Genomic DNA, 15,421 nt, shown 5'->3' with positions numbered 1-15,421 from the left:
GAGAACTAATTACCGAGGCATCATCGCTAAGGAGAATATTTATCAATTGAATACCAGTAATATGCGGAAAGAAAGAAAATTAGGTTTGAAGATGCATAATGACTGAGTTTTATAAATAGTTTGAAGGGAAGCTACTAGCCATGCTTCAAAATATGGGATAAGATATCATTTTATTGTTATATTTTGAAGATTTTTGTTGAAATTAGTATCAATTTGGTATAGATCATGAGTAAGTGCCGCCAGGTATATAATTTTGTCTAGTTCATGTTGTGAACAGATATAGAAATGAAAACAAAGCTGAAGAACTGGTACAGGAACAAAATCAAATTAATTTTGAAGAAACTAATGGCAAATGATCAAATCACAGGTATATATTAAGGTTGTTTTTCCTAGTTCTCATTTAGCTTATGTAAGATATAATTTCCTACTTGAAAATCGGTTGTCAGGCAGTAGATATTCAGATCTGTACAATGGTGAGCTAATCAATTACAGAAAACAATAGTTTTGAGAAAGTATTAATTTTTAATTACCTATAATAGAGGAGCCTTTTAAACACGTTATGCACCATTTAAATCTTACAAAATCCTAGAAAATTGAATATTTCAGATGCTAGTTAATGTACCAAGTGTTTGCTCGAAGCGCTGCCATGCACACGCTTAAAGATGTCGCATAGATGCATGAACGAAATAGCTGCTTCAATATGTTGACGTCACTGCCACATCAGGGTGAAAAATGGTATAGCTTCAAAAGCTCAAATAGGTCCACTCATTTTGTGTTATCACCATGATCATTATCGTTCAATTTGTGTGAACATTAATTTCATCATTATTGATTAATGGTATTATCAACATTATTATATAATTTCTCCTTTCTTTCAAAATTTGGTTCAACTGTTGTTGCAGTTCTTAGCCAATTTTGTTGGGTTATTTTCAATGTAGATTCACAGTCACTAAGTGTACATTTTGGCTTCCAGACTGCAGTCATTTTATCAGTCATATTTTCTCATCACAAAATTGGTTCAAATGTATAACTATAACTGAAATACCGCATCCAGACATGCATTGTTACATCCACCGCGCATAATACGCTTAGTCATTGCCGTCGTTAATTGTGAGGGGTTTCTCAAAATCTATACAAATCAAATCTTTTATTATCAATTTAGATCTTTTTGGTTATGATTGAAAGCATGTTCAAGGACAAGATGATATATATACCATCTCACTATGGACCACAATAGCCTCATCCCAATGGCATAGTTCAATAACCTCAATTTAAACAATCATACTGCAAAATTTGACCTCAAGTTGCAGAGGATGAGTTTTTGTACCCAAATTTTCAAAGGTCATTCAATGAATGTACAAATGTATTGGGATACAAGAACTGTGCCCTGATAGATGAACATGTTGTGGATCCAGTGATACCATCTTGTCATATGAACACAATGGATGGTAACCTCTGATGGATACGATCAAAAGAGGTAGACAACAAAAATGACGCCGTGATCTCGGAATGCTCCTATAAAGCTTTCATTGTTTTCTTTTGTGGAGTTCATTATCCCAACTCGTCTTTATTCATTGTCGCTTACATCATTTCCCTACATCTATTTGTAGTGTGTAGCACAAAGATATGGAGATCATTAATATATTCATCATTTGGCTTCTTGGTTGCGTAAATAATGTAAATGTATTCTAGAATAAGTGGAGTGATGTGGCATTGGCATAATTGATATATTGGGTTTGTAAACAGTTGCTTCAATTTAGAGATGTGAGAGAAAGCTTCATTGATGCAAGCTCTGTGAAAAATACAAAGAATGATAATTATTGGTAGAGCATGGAAGTTGTTTTTAATTTAAAAAGAATTACGGATTGACTTTAGCTTGATTCACACGCAATTGTTGTTAACAATTCAGTATCGAAGTTACGTAATGTTACTATGTCAACGGGATCACACGCTTGAGTTATGAACCACGATCGAAACAATCACCACACAAAGTATATGGTACTTGAAGGCATATCAAAATAGCGTGATCCGGTAACCAAGAGAATTACGTAACCACTTCGATGCTGAATAGCTACTTCATTGTTGTGGTTGGGTTAGATCCCTTGGGATATACCAACAACATGAAAAATCTTTTACGAAAAAGAAACCAGTGACGTCGGCCTCCTCCGTAAACAAAAAATTTTTGGGCACATTTAAGCCACAAGTTGGAGTGTTTCTTGACACGCCCCTAACTAATGCGCCCATCAGTAATGGATAAAAACAAGTAGTGTCACTTGCTCTGTAATGGATAAAAACAAGCAGTGTTACTTGCTGATCATTGCCCACATTGGTCATTGCTCCCCAATATGTAGCACAAGATGTTCAAATTTCAATGAAATAATATACTTGTATTTGCTAAATATCAAATGACATTATTACAAAGCGCAATACAAAGGGTACTTATCTTACTACATTGTATAACATAGGCCAAACATAAAGTGACATGTGATGGGTCAGTTTTGTGCCAATTCTCTGTGTTCACTGGTGGCCAGTGAACTTTTGCAGACTGTTTGAGGTATTTGATTTAGGTCAGCCCAAAGACACCTCCCAGTTCGTACTTTGAAAGGAGACCATTCAATTGACCATGATTCCAATACTTAGACTTACTTCTACTTCTACGCTGGTTCTCGTCAAAACCTGTTTAGCATCTGACTACACCTTCCAAGAACCACTGCTCCAATACTTGTACTTGTTTTACCTTCCCTGATCATTTAATAGGCTAAGTGGAATTGTTTATGTTTTGGAAGAGCGTGCCATAAATGCAGCGGAAACATGCAATGACATCCATGCATTTGCTTGAACAGAGTGTAGACTGTAGAAAAAGTCTTTTTACTGTACAGTCTGACTGAGCAGGGCGACACAACTAACTATTTATACACCTATATTTTGGATTGATTTCTGAAAACTTATAAACTGCGCAAGTTATTTATATCTACAAATAATGTGAGGAAAAGTACTTGCCTGCAAGTCAATAATTACATTAGACTTATATTGCCGAGACGGATAGTAGCACCATATATTTATCTGACGAAAGAAAAAAGTTCAAAGCTGCATGCGCAGTTCTGATTAACCGAGAAAGCCAGAAGTAGGATATTTGCCCAAGAGTCAATTTATATTTCTGCGAGTTCAACCCCCCATAAGACTATGACTCCTGTCTCTCTCTATTTCTTCCTCCTCCTGGTAGCCCCGCGGCACTGAGTATACTACTCATGTTATCTGTCGATGAGCAGTGTGTATCATGATTCAGATATAGAAAGGACAAGTTATTCCCCTAAGTTTGTCAATTTCTGGATGGAGATGATGGTAACATTGATGTAGTACCAAGGAGGAGGAGGATGCATGGTTACCATGATGCAGTAAGGAATTTCTCTAAGGAACAAGTTTTAAAGGGGATAACAATATTTTGCTCTTACGTCACTGATGAGTAACACAGTTGTGACAAATCTATACATGGTGTTGAACTTGAGTTAATTTTACACAATAGCACTTTGACAGAGAGAGAAAGATGTTTTATCTAGCAATCCCTGATACCTGTTTGAAATTCTCTCTGCTTCATCCAATTCCTCTTTGCTCACAAACTGCAATTTTGTTTATCTAAAATGTTGAAATCCATCGTGAATTAACCATCTTTTGATATGAAAACAAACTGCAGTACTACACGAGCGATCAAAAGGTCACGGTGTACTGCGAGAAATCCAATTTTTATTTCCATCTATAATATCATTACCATCGTCGTGACTGTCAATTATTTTTAGTCATTTTGACGCAACATCCCAAGAGACACCCTCTTTCAGCTTTAAGTCTTACAAATAAACTCTCCACGCTGTTATACGCTATTTGATCAGTTTCTCCATGTTCGTCAATTCCCAAACGAAGGGGAAAATTAGTTATAGCATCAAAACGGAGCGGTCAGACACCAGTAAATGGAGTGAATACAAGCCAATGAATACCTCAAGAAGGTCAGATGGAATCAATTATATAGTGTTAGAATTGAACCATTCTTTTGCAGAGTAAAAAGGAGTTGATTATGACGGACTTGATCCAGTTTAGTCATCAAGTGATTTCATTGCTGTTTTGGCCTTAAATCAATATTTGTACGACTTGTAACAGATCTGATTCAGTTCTTTAGATTTCTGATGATTTGGAAAATTTGTGAATAAGTTGGTTTTTGTGGGAGAGAGCGATAACGGAAAGAGATGATGGAGACAGAGAGACAAATCATGAGAAAGCGATAAGAGATAAAGTGGCAGAGAGCAAGAAAGAGGTGTAAGAGAATGGAAGATATGAGAAAGAGAAAAGGAGGATAATATGAGAGAGACAGAGAGAGAGATATAGAGAGAGTGGAAGAAAGAACCCTTTAGACACATGCACCTAGCAGACTAGATCTGATATCAAGGGACTTCTCACATTTCTGTTATTCTAAGGTTCAGTTAAGACAAACAATTCAATTTCAAAAGCTTATCAATTGTTATTCTTAAAGTGACCAGTGATGGAGAGGTCAGATTTGACAAAATTCCCCTTGAATAAAATAGCATTTTACTGCTACATATTATAACTGTCAAGAAGTAGAAATGTGGTATTTTTATTGTCAAATCTGAGAATTTACATAATCCCATTTTTCTCTAAAAATAAAGTAGCATTTTATTTTGCTATTGCTTATACCTGTAAAAATACAAAGAGATGTTTGATGCCTGTGTAATATTTCAGACGAAAGATTACAACACACTTTCAGTTTTATTCAAAATTTTATTCAAATTTATGCATTTTAATAATCAACTTGGCTGAATTTGAAACACGTATCTACTCATTGAATTAAATATTGATGGGGACTTTGAAAGTGAAAAGGGTAAAAATCTATTTTAAAGATGATAAGAATAACACAAATGGTGTGATGCTGTTAAAATTTGATTTGATTCAAAGTTAAAACCTATCATTAGTAATTCTCATCTGCAATGTGCATCAGAATTTTGTCGCATTCCTCCACTCATCATCAATAATTGTACGAAAAAGCGAATCAAAAAAGAAAAAACATACCTGCATCATGCGAGATCCCAACTGCGAGCTCCTTGCAATAAATATCGTCATTTCTGGAGGGCAAACTTTGAAAGAAAAATGAAGCATATCTTATAGGCAAAATAATGGGAATCGACATTATCATCTTAACGTTACAAATAGTTGTATCTTGCTTTCAGAGTCATAGAATATACATTCTTTTTCTTGTTATACTGTATCACCTTTTACCAAATTGAAAAAAGGGATATTCCAGTTGAAATCCATACACCCCCTATGGAAGACATGATCTTAATTATCCATACAGGGAGTGTGAATTGCAAATGGAGCCTCCCATTCAATGTCGTCTGCTCCAAAATGGGCTATTCCAGTTGAAATCCATACACCCCCTATGGAAGACATGACCTTCATCTTCCACACAGGGAGTGAGAATTTCAAATGAAGTTACCTGAATGAGTGACTTTATTTGAAGTCAACCCCCCAGTGTGAGAGATTGATGTCATGTCTTCCACAGAGGGAGTGTGGATTCAATTGGAATGTCACATTACCACAGAATCGAACCTCTTAAATTAGTCTGCAATATGTTCACATGCTAAAGGGTTGTAACTAATATTGCACTTACTGCTGTATACTTTCTTTTACTCAGAACATGCTCAGAACAACAATTTCATTGCTATAATACAAAATTGATGAAAGGATGTATGTTTGTTAAGAACATCTTTATCTTACATTCTTTATGCCTAGAAAGGATAAGAAAACATGACATAATAAGTAGGGGAAGTATGATATTGAAGGAGGGGGAAGGTTGAAAGATACCGGGGTAGATACCGGGGTAGATACATCTGTTTAGTAATAAGATGGCACAGTTGTTTTCAATTCCACAAAACTGTTATAGATTTGACCCATATTTATATTACTTTGCAATATAACCCCCTAAAGCTGTATTGCTGGAATAGGGGGTTTACACACTAAAAACTACGGGGTTATATTTTCCGTGGTCATTTTGAATTGACCACGTTTGGGGTTGTTTTGACCCTTCAAGGGGTTGTACTGTTTTAATTTGACCACATTCACGAGGTCATTTTAGCCACGATTTAACGTGGTCAAAAACTTAGTGGTCATTTTGCCGATACCGTCGCGCATTGATATCAGTTTCAATCTTCCGCTTTGAAAATCTCAATTCATAAATGAGTTTAAACATGAGCTGCAATTAATGTTTGTTGATTAATAAATAAAACTAATTTTTGACCGAAGTTACCCAATTTGTCAACTTTATAATGACTTGCATTTGAACTATTTGCACACACGGTGTGCATCGGCTCAATGGTCACACCAGCGCCATATTTGTTCTGATTGTGCAGCTCAGCGGATTGTCGTGTGTGCTTGTCTGCATGATGGAATATGAAAAGTTAGTTGAAAAGTGAGACTGCAAGGATGCATAGACCCTTGTCTATGCACGCAGATTCATTCCAATTTCATGCTGTCGTGGCTGGTGTCTTGGCTGCAGTTGTTATAAGCTTATATCATGTAAGCTTATAATATGTGAACTGTCATAGGCAATGACTGACTGCGTGTGAGTGTGATACACAGATGCATTTTGCAGTTTGCTGTTTATGTAATGCTTTCTCTGTGCAGAAACACACTTATGTCCTGGTGGGACCAACATGACCATAGGCCTACTAAAAAAATCCAAACAACCCCTAAATGTGGTTATTGAGTAACCCTATAAAACAACCCTTTCAAATGGGTCATTTCATTTGACCCCGAAATGAGGTCATTAAGTAACCCAATAAGGCAACCCTTTTGAAGGGGTCATTTCATTTGACCCCGAAATGTGGTAATATTTTGACCCCAATGGGGTTACTATTTGACCCAAATACGTAGTCATTGCAATGACCCCGACCAATGGGGTCAAAATTACCCCGTTAGTGGTATGGTGTTTAGTTGATAACTATGCTGGGGTCAAAAATGACCCCGTTTGGGTCATTTTTTGACCCCGTAGTTTTAAGTGTGTACGGAGGCCGACGTCACTGGTTTCTTTTTCGTATTTTTATCGCTATATCCTATTTCAGAATCTGGTTTAACAGATGGAGCAATTGTAAACGTAAAATAATCGTAGATGGATGATTGGCCGGTAGCGTAATTGTTTTTACCTGCTTGGAATAATACTATCGCTGTACCCGACAGCATTGTTTTTATATGATGTTTAAGTTACAGTAGGGGCCTTTATTTTAGTCTTGTTTGATCATGAGACTATATACTTACGCACATCACAAAAAATGTTGCATTTTATTTATATATTTGTATTATCTCTGTATACATATCTAAACATGAGTAGAATTGTCATTTTAGGTCATTATGATTTAAACATAATGATTAATTTAAAAGATGAAACAAGATATGCATGTTGTTTATTTATATGAATTCAGATAGAGTTAGGATGAATTATGCAAACAATGTCATTATTGAAATAAAAACACTGCAATATTGTTGTTATTTCTTGGTTACACTGTTAAAACACTGCATTTTTACCTGCCATTGGGGCCAACTGTGATCAAATCATAACAAATCGGTACAATTTCTTTTTCAAAGAAATGTTTGTTATCTTAGCGATTTATCACTTAGTTACATAGTTGGTTAGTTAGTTAAGTAAAGGTTACCCAGTGTATTAACAGTGTATCTGCTTGCAATGGAGTGAATTCATAGGGGTATGTTAGAGCTGATTTTTGTAATATATGTAAATATTGACTCACTTTGACTGATATTGACTGATATGCAAAAAAATGAAATGAAAATAACTTGAAGGGATACAAAAAGTACTATAAATATAAAGAAAAGCAGAGTTTTCATGTTTTGATTTGGAATTTTAGTTAAGGAATTTTTTTCAATTGTTAATTTTTCCATTTTTTTTCTGCTTCTGCAGGTAACACCAGAAGAAGAGATGACTTCCCTCCCAGGATAGTGGAACATCCCGAAAGTGAAATTGTCAAGAAGAATTTACCAGCTACGCTAAATTGCAGAGCAGAAGGCAGACCACAACCAACGATAACGGTAAGTTTTCTATCTTTGGCAAATGGTCCTAGGTTCCATTCCTGTGGTCCCAGGTTCCATTCATGTTACCGGTGAATTCTTGTTTATCTGGCATTTGGGTATTAAATGATAACCATACCAGCTCATTTCTCTGTATAAATATTATTCTCTTGGGCCTATGTCTTTCAAGTGGAATAGCCCAATATCCGCATTCCGACAGATGAGGTATATGTTACACAAATCACCTTCCAACCCCTAATTTCCTGTCCTGAAATGACCGAATCATCAACAATCAACTCATTTGTATGACCAGTGACAGTGGTAGCTTCAGGGGGGGCTTCATTTTTTCCCCTTCTTTTATTTCTTACATCCCCTGGCTGGCCGGCTAGCTTGTTCGGCAGTACACTTCAATTAGCTTCACTGTCTCTTTTACGATGAATAGTGAACTCATATTTCTCAAATTCAATCGCGGTATCACACACATTTGGTTATTTTTCTTCTTGTTGTACAAGGTAATTGGCATTCAATAGAGGATGAATACACTGATTGCCAGAGGCGGTATATTGAAATCTACCCCATTCCTGGGCTCCCCGACATGTTAATCATTTGATGTTTCATACTCGCCTCAAGATTTCTCACAACGGATTTTGAAATTGTTTTCAAATTGAACCATATATCTGTGCAACCATCATGCTAACATATGTCTTTTTAATATAGATCCAAAATATGATCAAATGAGTTGTTTTGAATATTTTGGATAAGTTGAGTCAAATTTTGATAATTTTTGTATTCAGATGAAGTTGGAGTATAGTGGGTTAAAAGTATCAGTATCTTGTAGAATGGCATATCATGTAATGACACGGGTTTGTGCTACCGAATAGCAGACTACTGGTGCACAAGATGACAAGCAATTTGAGTTTTTGTACAAGGAGGCCTAGAGAGGGATATTATCAGATGGTTTGGGTGTTCAGTCCATTGGAGGCCAGGAGGGGAAGGGTTTGGTATCTCCGGGGGCTAGGAGGGAGTATATGGTGGATATTACATTGAAAAGAGCATTCTTTGATAGTTATTGCTAAAGACTCAAAAGAGAGGAGCTTGCTTTAACTTTTTATGTCCCATATATGGAGGTGCATTAAAAAGGGACATTACTTTAGTTGGATGTACTACTTTTATAACAGGTATAATGTTATCTTCAATTGACAATGTGAAAGAAGCATCATTTCAAAAACTAGTAGGCTGACACACAGCATGACAAAAAATGTTTTACTATACCTCATAAATATTTATTAGGTAATCCATACATCTTATTGGTTAATAACGCCAGCGTCCAAGTACGGTATTTTGACTACTTCCAGCGCCTGTGCAATTACGCCGCACGCTGGAAGTAGGAAAACTTCCGCACCCTACTACCACACGGTGTATCGACCCAGCGTCACCGTTCCTTTTGACGTAGCATTATGCTACACAACGGCGATTCTGCAGATGCGTTTATCGTGAAAATGGCGTCTGCTGCAGTTATTTTGCCGAGATACCGATAGAAAATAACACGCGAATTTGACGTTTTATGAAGCAAAATGTTATTTATGGAATGTTAAAAAGCAAAATTCGAATAATATAGGTCAAAATGTAGATTGATTGAACAGAAATCCTCCAATAAAATCAGGTAAGCAAAATATTAAGCTTATTTACCATGCCGGCCGCACGCTGACTGGTGTGTGTTTTGACTTTTGTTTACGATTTTACCGTGATAGTGAAAATATTTATGAGGTATAGTAAAACAAATACAACATGTTTTATTTGGAAAGTAGTCAAAACTACTGGTCCTCGGTGTTGGATGATTTGACTACTTCCCTCCGCTGACGCGTCGGGAAGTAGTCAAATCATCCAACACCTCGGGGCCAGTAGTTTTGACTACTTCCCCTCAAAACATGTTGTATTTGTATAATCTGAAATAGTTTCTCAATTTCAAACAGCTATATAAAATATAAATTTGAAGGTCAAAGATAAAGATCATAATCATAAAGTCTGAGCCTACCTGCACATCGCAACATTGCGTGATAATTTTTTACACTGCGGCATCATGTGATGAAATTTAAATGTACTGTAATGATAAATTGCGATTGTGATGCAAGTGTTGCTGTCCTGTTTTTATAGCTTCCATTGTGAATGCCTACCTTCATTTTCCAGCAGCCAATCACAAGCATGCATTGCCACGTTATCGCAAGAGAGAGCTAAAAAGTTGAAAAAATTCAACTTTCATAATTGCTGATGAAAATTCCACCATGCGATGAGAAATTTCACTACAGAGTTCATAAAAACCTAGCTCAGTCTGAAACAAACTTAAATTTAAATCTCATACTTATATGAATAGCCGTTGCCATGGTATTTCATGTTTGAATGGCCTATGATAAATAAATGTAGATGCTCTTTATTTAATTGTGAAGATTCCTATTCGTAAACTTGAGAAATAGAGCACTAGATGAGTTTTTATGAATCATATTGTTCACATTTACTTATTTTGCATGATTGAACCTAATTATTGTGAACAACATCTACACAATGCAACACTTCTCACGTTCAGTGATTAAATTGAACGTCAGTGAATATTTATGTTTTAAATGTGTTCAGCCTGGTTTAAGTTATTCTACAAAATCACTTTAGAAACTGTTGTGAAAAAATAAATTTCCAGTGATGTGAAAAAAGTTGACGATGTACAAAGTTAGTCACACCTCGGCCGTTTTGATCACGTCAGGTAAAGGACCTAGCAAAGTTAACCCTGTCTATGCATGTACTTTATTAAACCAAGATTCCAAAATGGCAAAAAAAGTTTAGAAATCTATAATAAGCATAATTTTTCACCAGGAATCCAAATATTTTTGTGACCATATTTGGAATGTACATGTAAAATGCAATCAAATGAGTACAAACATGCCTAGTATTGGTTCAGCGGTTTATTGCGATAGAAGCATAGGAAACTGTGTAGACATTCATGTCGTCCTGTATGATGATGGCTACAGGGCCGTGGCGTGCAAAGCATTATAGTAATACAGATGTTACTGTCTATGTCACCCATGTGGTTACTATAAAATCCCTTGTTTGCTTAGGTGTTGGGGCAAATTCTTGATGTGTCGTCGAGGTGTGAGTAAACACCCTATCGGCGACTCGCAGCAATGACCCATAGAGGAGAGGGAGCTGCATCAACCACTCGCGTGCAATGTTATAGCATCTGATGATATTTAAAGAAGAAGTTGACTACCAATAGCCGAGGTGACATTTCTAGCGACACGTACAAGAGACCATTGGAATCTTGTGGCTTTGCTGCGAATATTTTTTTTCACCAAGAAATGTTCTTTTATGAATACCATCCAGCTGGTTGTATTTTATATGAATCAACAAAAGTTCAGCCTCTGGCGAAAAGTACAATGTGTGAGAGAGTTTGTGGCTACGCAAATTTGTCTCAAGTTGGAAGAGAAAATTGATGAATAATATAGACAATTTGAAACGATGGAATTTATTTTTAGGTCCAATTGATAAAAGTGCCCATTAACTGTGTCGTCTGCTCCAGAAAAATACAAAAAGTGTTTCTTAAAAAAAGCGGGAAAATAAAATAAAGCATTCTTCTTTTGAGAAAGTGCAGCCACTTTACAGTTTGTTTGAGACTTTTATAACTAACTGTGTTTGGTGACAATCCAATTTTGAAAATGAAATTAATTTACCGCTCCTTTAATTTCTCTTTAGAATATTACTTTTCATATTTTAAAAAATATGCATAGATGTGTTATTGTTAGTAATAAATTGAATTTATTTATTTCAAGACGTACTGTAACAGCTTATTTTTATTGGCAGTAGATGTTTGCGACAGTTTGCTATTCAAACAGTTTTCTGCCAAGTTTCATCTTGACGATGCTCCATCTCTTTTCTCCTTCTCAGATAAAAAATAACAGCTTCCTATTCAAGTAAACTTCCATCTACAGAAGCTACGTTATTTTTCTCTCAAAGTCTCGAGGCAAAACGTACATTTTACCAAGGAAAGATAATAAAATTGCCGACTGCCTGAGTGTGTTCATAATATGCTGGACTAAAGTTGTGTTTGAGTACTATGAGTAGGCCCCGAAGATGTTAAGCTTATTTGGAGGAAGAATAGAAAGCGTTTGCAATATACCGTGTACGGGTAAAATCAATGGCAGGCTCTATCTCCCTCCCTGGATGCTGCTGTTGTATATCAAGCATATGTTGTTGTTTGTGTGTCGTTTTTCGCCCATATTGCCGAGGATTTGACAAATTTGTCAATGAAAGGGGGAAAATAGAACAGATGTAATAATGAGGACAACGGAACTCTCAAAATTTGTTACTCTTTTTGTGGAGAAAATCTTATTGAGAAATGTGAGAGTGGGAATGGTCTATTCCTGTTAATATTCATACACCCCTTATGGAAGACATAACCTTAATCTTCCATACAGGGGGTGTGAATTTCAAATTGGGTTACCTGAATGGGTGAATCGACTTGAAATCTGCACCCCTGCATAGGAGATTAAGGTAATGTCTTCCATAGGGTGTATGGATTTCAATTGGAATAGCACAATAAGCTTGCAGAAATGGAATTTGAATAAGGGTACAATTATTGAGTTAGAGAAATGCCCCCAGATAGAAATAAGAGGAAGCAAATGCATCGCATAATAACACATATTCCATCTTGTTTTCTTCATTGGGAATGCATCAATTTGGTAATAATGCATTCCAACTTCCCTGACACAAAATCTGTGATAAACACAAACTATTGCTATTCCAGACTTTGACAAATATGCTGAATCTTAAGTAGGACTGAATCTTCAGTAGGAGAGGGACACCAACTACAACAGCTCTTTTCAGAGCCATTGAATCTCAGAGGGGGCACCTACTAGAATGGCTCTTTTCAGAGCCACCATCTCTTTAGAAGATAAGGGGCAATCTATCAGTGGGCAAGGGGCAGCCCACAATGATGCTCTGTGGACAAGAGACAGTCTGCATGCAGAGTTTTGTCCAGAAGAAGTCAGATATAATCCTCACAAAAGTTTTATATTTTTCCATAGGCGACCCATTGAAACCCATAATTTGTATGCTTAAAAGTTCAAATTGAGCAAAATTGATCTTTTAAATAAAGAGGTTCTTACCATTCCTAATGGTTCTTTTATTTGTTGTAAACACCACCAGATTTGTGTTTTTCAATGCTTTATCCATGTTAACAAGGTAATTGACACATAATTGCTGAACAATTCAAACAATATTTCATGGACCCTACAAGGGTCTCTATGTTCAGCAGTTTCAAGTGGGTCTCTAACTGTTTATTTGCTACTTTTGAGGTTTAAGATTGTGCCCATCTGATGGTTTTGAGTCCAAAAAGTATTCTATTGACCCAATTCAATGCATGTTTGTTCTCCCTTGGAATTTTGGTTTGTTACAATGTTTGTAAAATAAAGACACAAGTGCACTGCGAAAGTGGGAAAATTTTAGCTTAGAAAGATTTTCAACATGGGGAGGGCTGACCTAAGTAAATTTTGTTAATGACATGTTCTAGGGGTGCCTGAAGAGGGTTCCCCTCGCAGAGTCAGAATAGGTAAAAAACATGCATTTTTTTCTGGTATCTTATCACAGTTTGTCACTCAACCAGGAATGATTGGGGTGGCTTTTGAGGGGTGGTATTTGATTCTCCACACCCAATTTATTACAGAGGGGCTGAGCCATGCTAACCCCCACCCCCTGGCTCCAGAGTGAAAGTGAAATTAAAATAAATATTATGAAAATTATGTTTAACATTGCAGCAGCATGAAAAATAATGATAAAAAAGTATTAATTTTCACAGAATACTTTATTTAGTAAAATAATAAACTAAATTAAGCATGGTGAATGGTTACCAAACTGCAGGAAACTAAGTGTCAAAATACAAATGGAAACCTGCACTTATGAGATTCAAGTGGACATTTGACAAGTTTTCTACAAAGAAATATTACAGGTTTTGAAGTACACTTCACATAAAGACCTTCAACATGTTCAAGAAAACTATTTATTGACTCAAAGAGTTGGAAGAACCAATTTACTTCCAATTTGTTGCAAGGACTTTTCTCTGATTGCCACAAATCTTTCTCAAGGGCCCTAGATCAAAAAACAGGATATAAGTAAATACTTTAATAGACTCTAAGGTTTCTAAGATAAGAGGTTCTACCACAAGTAATATTGGTAAGGTGCTAAACAAGTCATCCAAATTCAGATTTAAGCATATATGGAACTGCAAAAATGTGCATGTTCAAACATAATACAGAATGGTAAACTAATACATGAGATTCAAGCCAAGATCTTCTGACAGAGTTCTGGAAACTTGTCCAAACCATGCAGTGTCTGTCAGTAATATTAATAGATTGGTTAATTTCACAAAGAAAGTATTTCGCAAGTTTGATATCGTGACAAAACTTTAAGAAATATTTTATATTGGTGACTTTGTACCAAGGCATTTGTTGGCTATTTGTCAATGTTTCTCACTTTCTTTGCCACCTACTACTCTTTACCACTTTAAATTAGTTTGTCAACCAAGCGTTAAAACCTGCCCTCAGGTGAGGGCACGATAAGAGCCCTTAAACCAGCAAAGGTTGGGAATTCTAGGGAGATGGTTACAACCTTTGACCTCAAGTCCGGATGTGTAGAAGGATAGGAAGTACATCTTTGTTGAGGAGGAGAGTTGGTTGGCTCTAAGTAAACCTACCATCATGTTGTGTGGTGTGGGTGTGGTTGTTGTGATAGTGGTGCAGCTTCACTTTGAATGTTGTGATTTGGTCATTAAACATGTTGTATACAAAGAGTGTCATTACACTTTAAAAAAGGCATTTTCTTGTTCCCTTTAGTAGTAGTTGCCTCACTTTAAACATCGTTCAGCCACAAATACATCTTATGGCAGATTGGCAACATGTGGAATATCCAGTCTTGTAACTTACCTAATTTAAAACCCTGTTGCCTATTTTGATAGTTGAATAGCAATTAAATTATATGCTTTAATATAATGTTTTATTGTTGGTACTTGGCCTGTAATAGTGTAAAATGATCAAACTAGTGCAAAATACAGTAATCTTATGATCTCTAAAGCTGACCCATATTATACTGTCAGTTAGAAGTCTCTATTTATGATATTTGACATTTTTTCCCAATAGATACCAATTTTGTTCCATACATGGAGTATTTTTTCAACATTGTAATTCAATATTTTCAAAACATGAATACAGCTATCTAAAATTACATTACAGACTACAAAATGGCCACCTTAGGCTTTGTCAATCATTGCGATAGAAAATCAAAATGTTTTGGTATGGATGTCGGG

The 15,421-nt window shown here is 36.0% G+C and overlaps 1 protein-coding gene across 1 annotated transcript in view; it reads left to right on the top strand.

The window, feature by feature from the left end:
* LOC140169229 (roundabout homolog 2-like) overlaps positions 1–15,421 on the top strand; it is a 118,317-nt gene that overhangs the window by 34,523 nt on the left and 68,373 nt on the right. The window contains exon 2 of the mRNA XM_072192485.1: positions 7,973–8,100. Within this exon, the coding sequence (XP_072048586.1) occupies positions 7,973–8,100 (128 nt within the window). The remainder of the gene's footprint in view (positions 1–7,972; positions 8,101–15,421) is intronic.

Source organism: Amphiura filiformis, chromosome 14, assembly GCF_039555335.1.
Source record: "Amphiura filiformis chromosome 14, Afil_fr2py, whole genome shotgun sequence".
NCBI classification, from domain to species: Eukaryota; Metazoa; Echinodermata; class Ophiuroidea; order Amphilepidida; family Amphiuridae; genus Amphiura; species Amphiura filiformis.
The sequence above is the reverse complement of the archived record's forward strand: the minus strand, read 5'-3'. Positions and strand labels throughout refer to the sequence as shown.